At 47.9% G+C, this 16,276-nt stretch overlaps 1 protein-coding gene across 1 annotated transcript in view; it reads left to right on the top strand.

Moving 5' to 3' along the window:
• Window positions 1–3,703: 3,703 nt before the first annotated feature.
• The window catches only part of Vwc2 (von Willebrand factor C domain containing 2), a 145,907-nt gene continuing 133,334 nt past the window's right edge, over window positions 3,704–16,276 (top strand). The window contains exon 1 of the mRNA XM_042685069.1: window positions 3,704–4,506. Coding sequence (XP_042541003.1) covers window positions 3,811–4,506 — 696 coding nt within the window. The 5' untranslated portion in view covers window positions 3,704–3,810. The remainder of the gene's footprint in view (window positions 4,507–16,276) is intronic.

Here is a 16,276-nt window from a genome sequence, read left to right on the forward strand (position 1 = left end):
ATCTCATGTCCCCTTCTGATTCAAAGTGGCCTGTGATTAAAGGGAGACCAATATAGACATAGCCCCCTTTCCTTAAAGGACCCTTAAGCAATTTTTCCATTAGACTCTCACATATACAATTATAGGTTCTTATTTGTCCAGCTTTGGGGGTTTCTCCCTGGTAACCATAGGAGCAAAGAATACTTACTGGCAAGACAGAGCACATGGGAGATCCAATAACTGGCTCGGAGTTAGCTAATCAATAAGCCAAGAGGCAAAAGTTGACCTGATTCTATTAAAAAAAAAAAAACATGATAGTATCACAAGATCCCAAATTATATAGATCCATTACCCCCACACACCCATTGTAACTGTAAAATATGTATGATAAAGAATTCGTATGAGCCCTACATAAAAACACAGACACTGTAACTGATAGCAGTGTGCCCAAGACACTAGGAGAGCAAGCAGACAGGGCCGGGTAGCTGAAGCCTGCAAGAGAAGGCAGTCTTTCTCTTCTGCTGTGAGATACAGAAAGAAGACCCTGGCACTACGAAGGCCCAGAGCCAATAGAAACCTGGACATGGAAACCACATCCAACACTTTTTGGCATTTGTTTGTGCATGTGCTGTTTTTTGTGTGCAAAAGGAAAGAAAAGAATCTCCAGGGGAGATAAGGGGGAAAACCCCTTCCTTAGGACACTTCATTTATATATAAATTGATCACCTTTCAGAGATGGGTAAAAAAAATCATTTGTTCCCAAACCCACCCACCATTCCCACCAGTAGAGTGAAAAGTTATCTGTGTTTACCACTCATACATCTTCTAAGATTTTAAAATAACAGGGAAAAAACAAATCGTTTAACTAGGCATACAGGTGGACCCACTGCAACAATGAGATGTACAAGTCGTTAAGTGAAAAACGAACTTAACAACTTTGGTGGGGGAGGGGGATCTGGTGGGGGGAAGGAAGGAGTATGGGAAGGGATGGGAAGGGTAAACAAGAGGAGGCAACAATGCTTGATAAGAAATGTACTCATTATCTTGCCCGTGTAATTGTAACTCCTCTGTACGGTATTCTCACAATTAAAAAAAAGAAAGAAATTTGATGATAGCAAAAAAAAAAAAGATTTTAAAATAACAGAGGTATGGTTCATGATCTTTGCTTGGAAGAAATGCATTCTTAGAAAAATTCCATTTCAGAAGTGAGTGTGAATAGGTACCACTTTACACACACACACACACACACACACACACACACACACACACACACACTGGATCACAGAGGCCTGAGCTTAACAGTTTAGCATCCTAGCAAATTAATATTTTTAACAAAAGATTTATGATTGTGGTAGATGAGAGAGAATGCCAAGTGCTGTTCGGCATTATGTAAGTTTCCAACTTTTCTGGGTCTCCATTATAGGATTTCTGATTGAAAAGTTTAAGCTAACCCAGCCTTTGGATTCTAAACTGATGTGTTTTCTTTAGGTTTGTTTTCCACTGTAGTAAAAGCAAGCTGTCCCCAGAGAAAAGTCCAGAAGGGAGCCAAATTAGGGAGAAAGAAATCAAAGGAAAGAATAAAGGGGGGTGGGGGGGGGGGGCAAACAGGAAAGGTGCAGCAGAGTGGCCAGGCAGGCTAATGGCAGCGGGGCAGGGCAGGGCTGGCGGGCAGCCAGGGGAGCTGGGCAGGCGGCCGGGAGCGCGACTGACAGGTGGGCTGAGAGGCAGGAAGGATGCGCTTGCGGTGGGAGGCGGGAGGCTGGGGACTGGAGGTTCCCCCACCCGGGGACAGCGCGCAGCTATGGTGGCTACGCCTCCAGAGCAGGGACAGCCCAGGAGGAGGGAACGGGCTGCAAGTCGACCAAGAGGCAGCTGCGATCAGAGGCAGGAGGCCGGAGGCAGATGTGGGCTCGGTGCCAGCCTGCACACCACCGGGCTGCGGCTCTGCCAGCGGGACGCAGTGGGCGCTTCTCCTCTCTCTCTCTCTCTCTCTCTCTCTCTCTCTCTCTCTCCAAGGCTCGGCTGCTGCCCAGACATTCCTGCTGCTTGGTCTGGAGAAATCTTGAGCCCGCTCGCCAAGAAGAGCGAGACGGGACTCAGACTGACCCCCAAGGCGTCCTTCGTGGCCGAGACGCAGGCACAACACCCGGCGATGGGCAACAGAGCGACGCGTGGGCACTGGTGCAAGTTGGGGCCGAGATTACACCCTGCCACCTTGGGATGAGCCAGCCGAGTCAGACGCCCTAGCCGGGTGCACGCGCCCGTGCTCTCCGTGGTCCGCTCTGCGTGGGTTCCCCTACTGGCCAGAGGATGGACACTGGTGTCCCGGGGCCGCGCCCGCCGCGAGCCCGGTGTCCGGGCCGCGTCCTGCGCTCATGTATGTAGGCACGGCGCGGGGTCCTCGGGGAGGAGGGTGCATGTTGGGTGTCCACGTCCCAGCCCTCATTAATCCACTGCGGGACTCTTAGGGAAGACCCCCCCCACACCCACCCACACACACACCTCCCCTCCAAGTTCCTAAATATGGGCGATTCGCCTCTGACTGAGGTGGGCAGAGCCCAGACGGGAGGGAGCGTCAGGCAGGCAGGACCAGAGTCCTGACCGCGAGGGGGGAACGGGAGGGGGACAGATGCCCGCAGAGCATCCGAATAGACACCCCGGGGAGGTGGGAAACGGGGGGGGGGGGCTGGCGCTGAGAAGCTGTGTCCAGACACGGAGCGGTGTCTGTGACTGGAGGCTCATTTGAGCGGCAGAAACTTTGGGGTCTGGAAAGGCTGCCAGGCATGTTTTTAGTGATATAAACTGCTCCCCCCCCCCACCTCCCGCACTTCCCTACACCCCGCCTGCGCCCTGGAGACCCCCCCAAACTATGGCCTCCTCAGCGCTGTCCAATACTGTTCTGTTTCTTCATCGCCATAGACCCCTCTTGGGTAAAAGCAAGTCCAAGACTAAGCGTTATGGCTGGTGACCCGGCTTGAAGTCATCTCTCGGGGGGGGGCCTGGCGCAGGGGGCGGGCGGAAGAGCAAAGTCTCAAAAAAAAAAAATTCTGGGAGGGGCTAGGGGGTTCCTTCCGGGCAGCAGGGCCACAGAAGGGAGGGAGCAGGGGCTCCCCGCATTGGAGGCATTTAAGAAGTTACAAATGAGTCACGGGGACTTGGGAGAACCCTTGTTATCATCTACCCGCACAGCCCCTTCGGCCAAGGGAGGAAGGGTTTTGCTTGGTTACAATCTAACTCCACTGCGGAAATTCTGCATTTAGTAACCTTAGGGAAATAAGGCCAGGACCTAGAGAGGGACAGCCCGGGTGCCTGAGTTGAACGATTTCGGGGCAAGCTACAGGCCCGGCTCACTGCATCCCCCCCCAAACCCCCCAGCCCCTCCCCGGGTTGGCTGGCCTTTAGTGACCCTCTCCCACGCGAATGGTGACTCCAGAAGACCCCGCGATCGGTGTTCGCCCTGGATTTCCTTTGCAGGGTCTCCCACCCCAGTGTGTGATGTCTAAGGCCCTCGGCTGGGCCCCGACACTGGGCAGGCTGCGCAGCACCCCCCCAGCCGCCCCCCGCCCCCCGCCCCGCGCCGCCCCTCCAGGAGTCCAGCTCGTTAACCCAGAGCGATGCGGGTGCCGGAGTCCGGGCGGCGGCGGCGCCCGGCTGGGTGGGGGCTGCGACGGGCCTGGGCGCGCGCGGGCCGCGGGGCTCAGTTGTGCTGCTGTTCTCTCCGCAGGGACGCCGGCTCCCGGCTGGCCGTGGCGCGCCCCCGGGCTGTGAATGCGACTCGCCCCTCATCCGCGCTCCCCGCCCGCCCGCCCGCCCGCCGGGACGTGGTAGGGGATGCCCAGCTCCCCGGCGATGGCAGTTGGCGCGCTCTCCCGTTCCTTCTTGGTCACCTGCTGCCTGATGGTGGCTCTGTGCAGTCCGAGCATCCCGCTGGAGAAGCTCGCCCAGGCACCGGAGCAGCCGGGCCAGGAGAAGCGCGAGCACGCGTCGCGGGACAGCCCGGGGCGGGTGAGCGAGCTGGGGCGCGCCGCGAGAGACGAGGGCGCCAGTGCCCGGGACTGGAAAAGCAAGAGCAGCCGTGCCTTCGGCAGCCGGGACGCGTGGAGCAAGCAGAAGCAGGCCTGGGCTGCCCAGGGCGGGGGCACCAAAGCCGGGGACTTGCAAGCGCGGCCTCGTGGGGACACCCCGCAGGAGGAAGCCCTGGTGGCAGCCGCCCAGGACGCGATCAGCCCCGAACTCGTACCCACCCCCGAGCTGCCCGAGGAGTACGTGTATCCAGATTATCGCGGGAAAGGCTGCGTGGACGAAAGTGGCTTCGTGTACGCGATCGGGGAGAAGTTCGCGCCGGGCCCCTCGGCCTGCCCGTGCATGTGCACCGAGGAGGGCCCGCTGTGCGCACAGCCCGAGTGCCCGCGGCTGCACCCGCGCTGCATCCACGTCGACACCAGCCAGTGCTGCCCGCAGTGCAAGGAGAGGAAGAACTACTGCGAGTTCCGGGGCAAGACCTACCAGACTTTGGAGGAGTTCGTGGTAAGATGCGAACCCGCGACTGCAGGGCGAGTTCCCACCTTCCTAGAAGGGAGTGAGGCGGCTTGGGTTCTGTGTCCCCTCCCCCTCCCCGCCCACTTGGAAGAAGAGCCGGGGGGCGGGGGGGGGGGGGAGGGCGGGCGCTGGAGAGTTGGCCAGCGCTCAGCGCAGGTCCCTTTACACCACCCCACCTCTTCTTTAGGTTCCTGGGGCAGTCCTTCAAAGAGCTACCTTTCCATTCCCAATTCTGGAAAGAGGGGTTTGGACTCCACACCCCCCCCCCTCCGGGGCGTTCAGGGTTTCAAGTGACCAGCACTGCGTTGAGCTGGAATTTATTGTTCCGAATTTGAAAGTGTGGCAGTTGCTTTCAATTTGTTTCCAACAAACAGTATAATATATTTACCTTGCTGCTGGTTGTGGGGGCCGAAGGGGGCGTGTGTATGCTTTAGCTTTTGACTCATTAAGGGAAATCACTCATAAATAAGCCAGATCCCTAGATCCTATGTTTGGGCAGGGCCAAATGTTTCTGCTCCCTAAGTGCTGAAACACAGTGGATGACAAAATTAAGAGGTCTACCTTATGATTAAAAGTGATTTCATTTCAGATGAATAGTGATAGTATGTACACAGCAATAATTTCCCTGAGTTTCTCTGTATTGAGCTCCAGGCTGTTTTTCAAATGCCCTAGCTTCCTTTAACCTCATACCATCTGAGAGATAGGTTATCCTCTCTCTGTCCTCTCCCTCTCCCTCACCCTGTGTCTCTGTCTGCCTCTCTGTTTGTCTCTTGCTTTCTCACCACCACCACTCTCTCTCTTTGCACTGGTACCAGGGCTTGAACTTGGGGTCTGGCACTGTCCCTGAGCTTTTTTGTTCAAGTCCAGTGTTCTATCACTTGTGCCAAAGCTCTACTTGAGGGTTTTGTGTGTGTGTGTGTGTGTGTGTGTGTGTGTGTGTGTGTGGTTATTTGGATGTAAGAGTCATCTTACAGACTTTCCAGCCTGCACTGGCTTCCAACTTGACTCTCAGATCTTAGCCTCGAGAGGTGACCTAGGCTTTATCTATGTCCCTTTGTTGAAGAATGGGAAACTGAGGCACAAAATGTTGAAATAACTTGATGAAGGCAAGGAAGGTAGTAGGAAGCAGATGCATGTATGACACTATGCAATTCTACTTCCTCTAGTTCATACTTTGAACCCCTTCAGCCACTTAAACGAAAAGCCCAGCCTTATCAGGGCATGGGTTTGCCTGAGGGTGCTACCAGCAAACAGCTGCTAGCATCTGGTAAAATCTCCTCTGAGGCCTGGGACCTCAGAGGTGCACTGTTCAACGAGTGCCAGAAATATTTTTTCTCACCTGTAGAGGGCATCCTGGAGCCTGCAGTTCCTAAAGTGGAGATTGGAATCCCTTGTGAGTTCAGCTTCCTGGGTACAGGATGCAAATGGGCATACTACTGAGTTGTAGCAATCAGTTACTCCGTGCAAAAGAAACGAAAACCAGGAAGGACAGGTCTACAGATTAAGTAAAAAAAAGGTGACAAAAAATCTGAGATTTTGAGTCAGAAAAGCTGGGTTGGGATGTCTTCTCCCTGCTCCTTTTCTCTTCTCTGTGAGATGAGGGACGAACTTACTTCACAGAGCAGGGTATAGCTTCAAACCTACCTAATTACTCACAGTCTAAAACTGTAAACAACTTTGTTGAGAATCTCACCAGAACCAACCCCAGGTGAGATTTTAACCCCCTACAGAAATGATTCCCTAAAAATGACTCCTCTTTATAGGGGGCAATGGCAGATGTCTCTCCACATTTTCTAGTGTCCAACAAAACATGTGTTTAAAAATGTTTTAGGTTCATATGATAAATCGTACCAAGTTCAAAGATAGGCAATTGTTTGTGAGTTTGGTGTTTGTACTGTTTATAAAGTTCTACAGTCCTTTCTTAGAATGGTCCCATGCGGTAAAAGAAGTAGTTACAGCTTTAATCCAAGAAGCTTGAACCTCTCAGAGACACTACTCTTCTACCTGAGATCAGACACAGGTGGGAAGAATTCAAACTTGTGATTGTGTAACTCTTTGTCAGGTACTGAAGCAGAGACCATGAATCTTCCTTGGGCTGGAGCGGTAGGGAATCTCTTACTTGCTTCCTGTTTATGAAAGTCTGTAAATCATTAAGGCAGAAAGTGTTTTCAAACTCTGAGGCTGAGACATGATATTGACACAAGGGTGATTGAAAAGATGACAATCTTTGGAGAGCAGTAAAGCTCTGATACAGCATTAAGTGCAAGTTCTCTCTTCAAATACCATTACTTCCTTAACATCCATTCCATCATTACAAGGTACTAGGATGCACAGAGCCTTGAATGTGGCAAAGTTGCTAATAACTTTTAATTAGGTGCTCTCTCAACTAATTGGTAACCTACATGAAGATTTTATTGTAGTGGTATCATATTGGCTAGCTACTTTTACCTCAGACACATTTCTAACCGTTCCACTAATTTACTGTGCCTTGATGCAAATCATGTTGTCCCTATTTTTTTATTTTTTCTTTAAATTTTATTGTCAAGGTGATGTACAGAAGGGTGACAGTTTCATAAGTAAGGTAGTGAATACATTTCTTGTTGAACTTGTTACCTCCTCCTTCATTTTTCTCCCTTTCCCTCCCTCCCATGGCCAAAAAGAAAAGAAAAGAGAAATGATACGAGACATGTGTCTGAAGTGCTTGGAGCTTCTCTCTCTGAAGGAAAGACAAATAATACAAATGGAGATTAGTATTTACCTTAGCACAGAAGGTTCTAAGATAAATCCTAGGAGATGCTTGGCTCTGTGAGTCTGTCCTCTGCTTCCTGGAATTTACTATGGATGTGGGCTGGCCCTACTTGGGGTGTGTCTAAAGCCAGCAGCACACAAAACTCCAAAGCCAATAAGTGCTGGTGTTTCCCATCTGTAATCCTGAGATCTGAGGATAGTTGTTCAAAGCCAGGCAAGGCAGGAAAGTCTATGAGATGCTTATCTCCTGTTAGCTAGCAAGAAGCCAGAAGCGGATCTGTGGCTCAAGTGGGAGAGTGCTAAGTCTTAAGCAAAAAAGCTCAGTGGACAGCACGGAGTTCAAGTCCCAGGAGTAGTGTGCTCATGCACGCGTGCACCCCCACACACACGTGTGCACGCGCGCGCGCGCACACACACACACAGGAAGCTTCCTAAGCTTCCTGGTCCTTGGCACATGTTTTCTCCCTATCTTCAGAATCCAGCCTTGTCTTTCACTTCCTCCTTGGTCTTTCAGCTCATCAAAACTCCTTTACCTTACAGCTAGCTTAATCTTGACTACATGTCAGTAGAAGATTTCACTGACTGAACAAAACAAAATGCCATCCACGACTCAAGATAATGGGAGCAATACCCTTGTTCCTGAAGAATCTACATGTCCAAATATCAATGAGAATCATCAGTAGTAGCATTTTCTCCATTGCCTTAAAAGGTATATGTCTTATTCTTAAATGTATGGCAGCAGACATTCAACTTTGAACAAGGAAATGTATCTATTGCAGATGTGCAGTGAAAGAAAGAGGAGTCAGGTGGACAATATACATTAGTCAGCTAAGGCTCCAAATAAATACTGGATGCCTTAAACAACATAAATGTATTTCTGGTCTGACCTGGAAACTGAAGGTCAAGGTATGTGCTAGGTGGATTCTTTCTTAAGCTTCTCTCTTTGGCTTACAAGATACGCATTTAGTCTCTGTGGCTTTACTTGTTGTTTTGTCTGGCTACGGAATGTCCAAGCCAAAGTTTCTCTTTGGTTTATCCTTCTCACGTGCTGGTGATTAAACCCAAGATCTTGTGCATGCTAAGCAAATGCTCTACCACTGAGCTATATCCTTAAGCCTCATTTTCCTCTTGGTACAATGTTACCAGTCATATTAGGTTGTAGCCCACTCTCATTACCTCATTTTACCTCATGTCCCCCAGGACAGCTGCGTGTTGAGGACTTCACAATAGGAATTGAAGACACAATTCAACCTGTCACATAAGGTGTCAGTATAGAGTGTTATTCTCAGAGAAATGGATTTCAGGTGAAGCAAAGCAAGATGGTGTTGAGAAGAATGCATCAGATCAGCAGCCTGGTGCTGGTGGCTCATGCCTGTAATCCTAGCTACTCAGGAGGCTGAGATCTTAGGACGGTGGTTCAAAGCCAGCCTGGGAAGTAAACTCCATGAGACTCTTATGTCCAATTAACCACCAGAAAACTGGAAGTGGCGCTGTGGCTCAAGTGGTAGAGTGCTTGCCTTGAGCTGAAGAGCTCAGGGACAGCGCCCAGGCCCAGAGTTCAAGTCCCATGACTGACAAAAAAAAAAAAAAAAGAATGCATCAACAAGTGCTCTGGAAGGAAGAAAATGTTTCTAGCAAAAGCACAGAGGGAACAATAATAAACTCATTATTCCATAATGAGTGGGCTACTTTGCCCACTGGGAGCACTGCGTTAGAAGTTCTTCTACTACTTCTGAGAATGGATCCTTGTAGTACATATAACTAAAAGGTGACTATAAGGCTCCTCAGTTGAACCATTTTAAATCCCTCCTGATGGCTGCTATCTAATCAAATCTGAAATTCATGAATTAAAAATAATTCTATTTTTTTTTTTTTAGCAACAGGACAAGTTTTTCCCATAAAGGGAGTTCTGGTCCTCTAGGGAGCTCTCGGGGCCAAATGGGTGGCTGCAAGCTTACCCAGTAGGATCCATATGACTCTCTGAAGAGGTCTATGCAGGATAACTAAGACTCTCTTTGCTTTTGATCGGGATGATATCAATTCAAGGTGTCAACGTTGATGATCATAGCTGTGCTTGGAAATTGTATTTGCCTTTGAAGAAAGAGAGAAAATGAATTATTAATAAGTGCTGCATGCTAGACTATCTTTCAAAGTGTTGGAGCTATTGAAGGAGAGAGAGCCAACCGAATGGGGGGGCTGTAGACAAATTGATCTGGGACCACTGTTGCACCCAGAGCTCACCCGCAGCTTCACCATTAAACCATTGCAAACTCTCACTTCTAGACCTTTATCCATGGAAAAACTACAGTTACATGACATTTGCAACAGATACCTTCATCTGCATAGACCTCTGCTGCAGTTTTGAGAGAGGACAGGTCACTGTGCCTTCAAGTTGAATGGTATCTGTACTCTCTTGGACATGACTTCACCCAAAACACTGATGGGCCCATTCCCCTTCACTTGGGAACACACGTCACTTCCCAAGAAGTTTATACACTTTTCTGTAAGCCAATGGAAGCATGGGTTGTAGCTGTCTCTGCCTTTGTTTTGGTATAGAGACTTGTTCTTTTCAAATTTGGCAATTCTATTTCCTTGCCTAAAGCCACATGAACTCAGGGCCATCTACTTGGAAAGCAGGCACGCCTCCACCTAAGTGGACACCTCCAGCCCTATTTTGCTTTAGTTATTTTTCAGGTAGGGGTGCTAGTATTTCCCTGTGGCTAGCTTCAGATCACCATATTCCTGCCTGCAGCCACCCCTCCCCAACACTCCACCTCCCACCCTGCCCCAAGAAACTGAAATCGCATACACACACCACCAAGCCCAGCTTATTGATTGAGATGAAGAGCTTGCTGAATTTTTGCCAGGTTGATCTTGAACCATCATCTCTTTATCTCTGCCTCTCCAGAAGCTAGAACTACTTGCTTGACTGGCAGCAATGACTGGAAGGGGTACACTTGCTCACATGCTCTCCCCCAGTAGTTCTAAGAGGGTTGAATTCAGGGCCTGTGAGCTGTCTTTGACATTTTTTGCTTGTTGTTGTTGTTCAAGGCTAGCACTCTACCACTTGTGCCACAGCTTCACTTCCAGCTTCTTTGGTGCTTAATTAGCATGAAGATTCTCACAACTTTTTGGCTTTGAACTACAATCCTCGGATCTCAGCCTCCTGAGTAGCCAAGATTACAGGCATGTGCCCAGCTCAGTAATGACTTTTAAAAAGGAGAAAGCCATATGACTTCTTTGGAATTTGCAAATGTGTCCCTAATACAGGAGTGTATCTAGGAGGAAGGGTAACCTGATATTAAAGATTTCTATTTCCACACTCCAGGAAATATTTGGTACTTAAGTATAATGGAACAAGCCAGAAGTAAAGGTGTGCCTCAAGTGATAGAGTGTCAACATTAAGCAGAAAAAGCTCAGGGACAGTGCTCAGGACCTGAGTTCAAGTCCCAGTACTGGCACATGTGGACCCCCCCCCAAAAAAAAAATTGTTTTTTTTTTTTTCTACTGGTGGCATGAGCAACCAGAATCTGGCTGATGCATTATTTTTCAATGACAAAGGTGTTCTGAGTCAGGAGGCAAGTGTCTTAGGGAAGAGAAAAATGTATGTCCTAAATCAAACAATTGTGAGTTTGGGTGGAGGGTGTAATTTGCTGCCCAAGCCTGTAGGTCCTGTCAACATCCTTTTCTGACCACATAGCTGGAAATCCGTCTTAATGATCATCTGTTCCAAGGCTGAGATCCTGCCATCTGGATCTCACTTCTCATTCTATTTCTGTCAGGCACTGGGGTGCAGCCAGGACATAGAATGCCTTTCAAATCTGCAGGGGAAAAAAAAATCATGTCACACATCTGCCGCTGGCCCTGTGAGTTCTCTTGGAAGCCCCTAGGCCGGTGGCAAAGCAGAAAGATGGAGAATTAAAATGCCCTGTGGTTCCACACACAAGGATGGCAGACGTGGTGCTGCTACAAGCATAAAGAGAATACTCCTTTCCTTGGAACATGGAAGACAGCCTGAACACCCAAAACACCTTTTACAGATCCATTAAATCCTGGATATTATCTAAAGCACAACTGTATTTGTCAGTGGCCTGTGTCTATAACAAAATTCCTGATGTATATGACTTATAAAAGACAGAGATTCATTTTGGCTCTGACGTCTGGAAGTTTCTATCTACTGTTAATCAGCCCTATTGTACCAGGCCAATGGTGAGTCAACACGTCATGGTGGAAGCGTATGGCAGAGTATGAACCAGGGAATAAGAAGAGAGGAAAGGGCCCAGATCTCACAATCCCATTGAAAGGCACATTCCCCGTAACTCAAGGATCTCTCACCAGTCCCAGATCTTCTATCACACCTGGGACCAAGCCTTATACCTGTTGATATTTGGGGGATATTGAAGACCAAACCACACATAACTTTTATTTTTAAAGCAGAGCTGAGATGGGAAGGAAGTAAATAATTAATTCCTAGAAGCAGAAGTTATAATCCATAGAGCACTGTCTATATGTGGCAGATATCCAGAAGTTTCCATTAGCCTCTGCAGCTGTCCCTTTGGTACTCAACTGGGCCAGGCTAGGACATGTAACAAGTCCAGATCCATGCTCATGGATAAAGACCCATCAGACTAGGGTCTCTTAAAGGTCTTGTCCTACAAAGAGATAGTTTGGGTTCCTCAATGGACCTCAGCAAATGCGCAGAGGGGAAAGAGAGAAAGAGAGGGAGATATGCTGTCTTTGAGTATAAGCCTGTAGCTTGCATGGCTTCTTATGAACACAGAGAACAATTCTTGCTTCTCTACATGATCTGAAAAACCCAGTGGAATCCACAGATATCTTACTTAGCAAACACACAGTCAGAGGATGCACTTTGTACTTAGATGGTAAATTTCCTACAAACAGCATCATGTCTCATAAGCCAGACAGATGAGATTAAAAAGTAGCTAAAACAGTCCCAGGTATTAATGTAAGATAAAATAATTACCTTGCTCATGTAACTGTAATCCCTCTGTACAGTATTTTTATAATAAAATATATTAAAAAGGATGAAATATATTGGATACAAATAAGGTAATGAATGTGAGAATAAAATGCATGGGTAAAGAAGAGAAATGTAGCCCAAATTTTATTGCTAAAGAATTAAATACAACTTGTAGAAATGACTAATATCAACATATAAATCAACATGGGCAGACTTAACCACAATAGATGTTCTACTGATGGAGAACTAATTCAATGAGCCAGAAATTGGTTTGAAGAAGTTAGCCAGAGAGGTATGTAGACATACGGATAGACATAGAAATGACACCTTTCACACATGCACATCTGATGTAAATTCAGATGGAGATAATAGAGATGGAAGAAATCAGACAACAGGATCCAAGAAATACTAGTTCAAAGAACTTTTGCTGATTCAGAAAACCCAGCAAATCTAAAGAATGAAAAACAAAAATGCAATGATTCCTAGCCAAATTCTAGCAAGACCAGTGAGCACCCAAGACAGAAGAAAGATGCTCAAAAGCAACAGAAAACATCCGGATGGGCAGTGAATGGCTGACCTCAGACACATGGTCTGTAATAAAATATGGGTGCAATAGGAGAACAAAGAAGAAAGAATGTTAATCCATGTGATGTATCCAGCAAAACTATCTTCAGAAATGATCCTGAACAAAGACATAGTTGTAAATGATAATAAGTGGGCATAGTGGGGTGTGTGTGTGTGTGTGTGTGTGTGTGTGTGTGTCTGTCTGTCTGTCTGTCTGTCTGTATGTATGTATGTGTGTATGTATGTCTATATGTGGGGGGGGATGGGGGTGCCTATAGTCCAGGTGCTTGTAAGGCTGAGGCAGGATCCCTTGAGCCCAGGAGTTCCAGGCTAGCCTGAGCAACAGAGGAATTCCCCTTTGCACTTTTCTCAGGTCAAAAATTGGAAGAGGACCCCGGTGTTGGTGACTAATGCCTGTAATCCTAGCTACTCAGCAGGCTTGGATCTGAGGGTCAATCCTAAGCCAGCCTGAGCAGGGAAGGTGAGACTCTTATCTCCAACACAGAAAAAGCTGGAAGTGGCGCTGGAGCTCAAGTGGTAGAGCACTAGCCTTGAGCAAAAGAAGCTCACAGACAGGGCCTAGGCCCTGCATTCAAGCCCCAAGCCTGACAAAAATAAAGTGAATGAGCTCACTTCCCAAACTTCTTTTTATTGGAAGAACTTTAAAATAGAACCTACAAGATTATTTCCAAAGAGGGAACTTGGCTCCTCCCAGAAGGAAAGTCATAACTAAGGAACACATAAAATCCATGATTTCCTAAACTGAAGACTAGGGAGTTCTCAAGTGTGGGTGGGGGAGGGAAGGGCAGTGCCTGCCTTCCCGGGGGGGGGGGGGGGGGGGGGGGGGGGGAACACTTGAAGAATAGGAAGAATCTTTGACTATCATGAGGATGGCGGAGCAATGGGTGATGCGTCTGGTATCAGCAGGTATTCAGGGGCTGGAATCTGTTCTTGGGCACACTAGCTTTGTCCATGCTAATGTGCAGTGCAGAGGCAAATGAAGATTCAAGGATGTGGAATTACGAGGCCTGTCCTAGGGGTAGTTGTTTCTAGAAAGTGTTGCTGGGCCTCACAGGGGTTTGCTTTCTCCTGAGTTAAAGTTTGAAATGGGAAATTTAAGTAGAAAAGACCTCTAAATGAAACTTCCAAGTATTCATCAGAAACAAGGTCTGGGAGGCCAGCTAAGATTGAGGACAATGGAGGACATGTTCAAAAGTCCCTCCTGTCCCACCGGCCCAGGTTCCCTTGATTTTCCACAATCAAGGTCTGTTTCCTCTGTGTACAGGGCAGCTCAGAAGTTGATACTGCTTTCAGCCACAAAACAGACCTGTTCTTCTGTACTGACTCTTAGCCAGACACAAACTACATGTGCGGTGCTTTATGTGCAAGTTCTTTGTGTCTTTGCTTTAACAAAACAATTTCTGGTTCATTTTCCTTTCTAATTTTGTGTGTTCTGTGTGAGTAGTGGCCACGGGGTGGGGTGGGGAGACAGGAGTAAAGCTAGTCCTGGGGCTTGAATTAAGGACCTGGGTACTGCCCCTGAGCTTTGTGTGCTCGGGGCCAGCTCTCTACCATTTGAGCCACAGCCCCATTTCTAGCCTTCTGGTGGTTACTTGGACCTAAGAATCTCATGGACATTCCTGCCAAGGCTGCTTCCTACTGAGATTCTCAGCTCTCAGCCTTCTGAATAGCTAGGATTATAGGTGTGAGCCACTGATGACTGGCCTTTTGCTTTTAAAGGCCTCCGATAAAATATAACCAAGGAAGTTTCAAGTGAGCCATCACTCTGATTTATGAATTCCTTCGATTGTGTCAGGAGCTAACCCTTCCTCCTCATTTGGCTCTTCACACTCAAGACAATGTGGCTCCAGCCAGTGGGAAAGCTGACACTGGACATGTTTAATCCTCTTTAATGATGGACAGCAGGTAGCCTGCAGAAAACTCGCAAATGCTTTTCAAATGATGAGCGACTCCCTGAATCCCTTTGCAAACACTCACTAGTGGCTGGGATCTGTGACACAGGCAAACATATGGGTAAGCTAAAAAAGAAAAACATCCTGGCAAAGCTTTGCTTTCCCTTATGGAAGCAGTGTCCTGTGGCTACATAGTGCCCCAAAGGTGACCTCTGCTCTGCTTGGGGACAGCCTTCTGCTTTTGGCTGAGTTCACTTCTGAGTAGCTAGAGCTATAGGCCTGCCACCATCTGGCCTGGAAACCATTATTATCTCAAGGAACCCTTATTATCGCCAATGGAGAATGCTAAAAGGAGGCAGTGAGGCTCTGTTATTTTTATGCATGTGGTCACATGGTGTAAGCAAATGCAGATAGGTTTCAGGGTATTACAGTTTCCCAGTGAACCATAAATCCCACCATTCATTATCATACTTCCTCATTTTCTTATTTGACTCATCCATGAATTTGACTTTGTCCCCAAGAGAGAAGCAAACTCCCACAGCTCAGCCAGCTTTATAAAAGCCTACTTACTCTTTGGAAGATGTCTGTGTTTAGCTGTTCAAGTACTAAGTAGAAACTAAGTTCTCGATTTCATTCTCCTAAGAATTACTTCACTTCAGGGAACGACCCTTCAGATTTGGTTTAGGAATGAGAAAGGCTAGGTTTTTGACAAAATTTAACAGATTTCACTCACAGTGGACTCACGTTCAAGTCATTTGTCATACGCATAGTACTTAAGGGCTTTTGGTTTAGGAATTGGGGTGAGAACAGATTATCCATAAAAGCAATTACAGAAGAATCTCAACCCCAGCCGGGGGCCCTCCCTTCCCAGGCCCTCTGCCTCAGTGGAGCCTTGAGTCTGGCTGCCTATGGCCCCATAGATGTGCCATTTGTCTCTTCCCCATCTTCCACTGGCATGTCAGAGGGGACACCAGCACTGTCCACACCCATGTTCCCCTTGCCCTGGAGGACAGAGATGGGGGTATGACTCAGACCGCACCTGTGCAGCCTGAGTGTATCCTTTCTAACTGTACCCTTTCCAGCTTCCAGAGCTGGCCTGTGAACTGCACCACCAACACACCAAGATCTCCCCCCTGCTCCTTTAAGCTATTCACTTCTTTGCCACTAAATAAATAATGCCACCTAAATACAGACCACCTCCTCCCCCCCGCAAGTTCCCCTGCTAGTTCCTGCAGAATCTAGACTAGTCTGGTGGCAATATTCCCAAAAAGACCTTAGCAGATGAGCATCTGGACTCAGGCACAAAGTCAGCAATGTGGCCAGTCGGTGTCTGAGAAAAAGCTGGGCCTGTCACCTCCCAGTGTCGGGCTGCTGTTCACCGAGTGTGCAGTGTGGACCATGGGAGTTGTTTTCTTTCTGACACTTCCTGACAGCTTCTAGGGACAGTTCTTAATTAAGTCTCTTTGTGTGCAAATCAGTTTTCTGACTAGAGCAGGCAAAGACATATAAAGACAAAAGTACTCTTTTCTGAAGGGCATAGGCAGCCAGGCCC

This window comes from Dipodomys spectabilis, unplaced genomic scaffold, assembly GCF_019054845.1.
Source record: "Dipodomys spectabilis isolate Male_0828 unplaced genomic scaffold, ASM1905484v1 ptg000092l, whole genome shotgun sequence".
Classification (NCBI taxonomy): Eukaryota; Metazoa; Chordata; class Mammalia; order Rodentia; family Heteromyidae; genus Dipodomys; species Dipodomys spectabilis.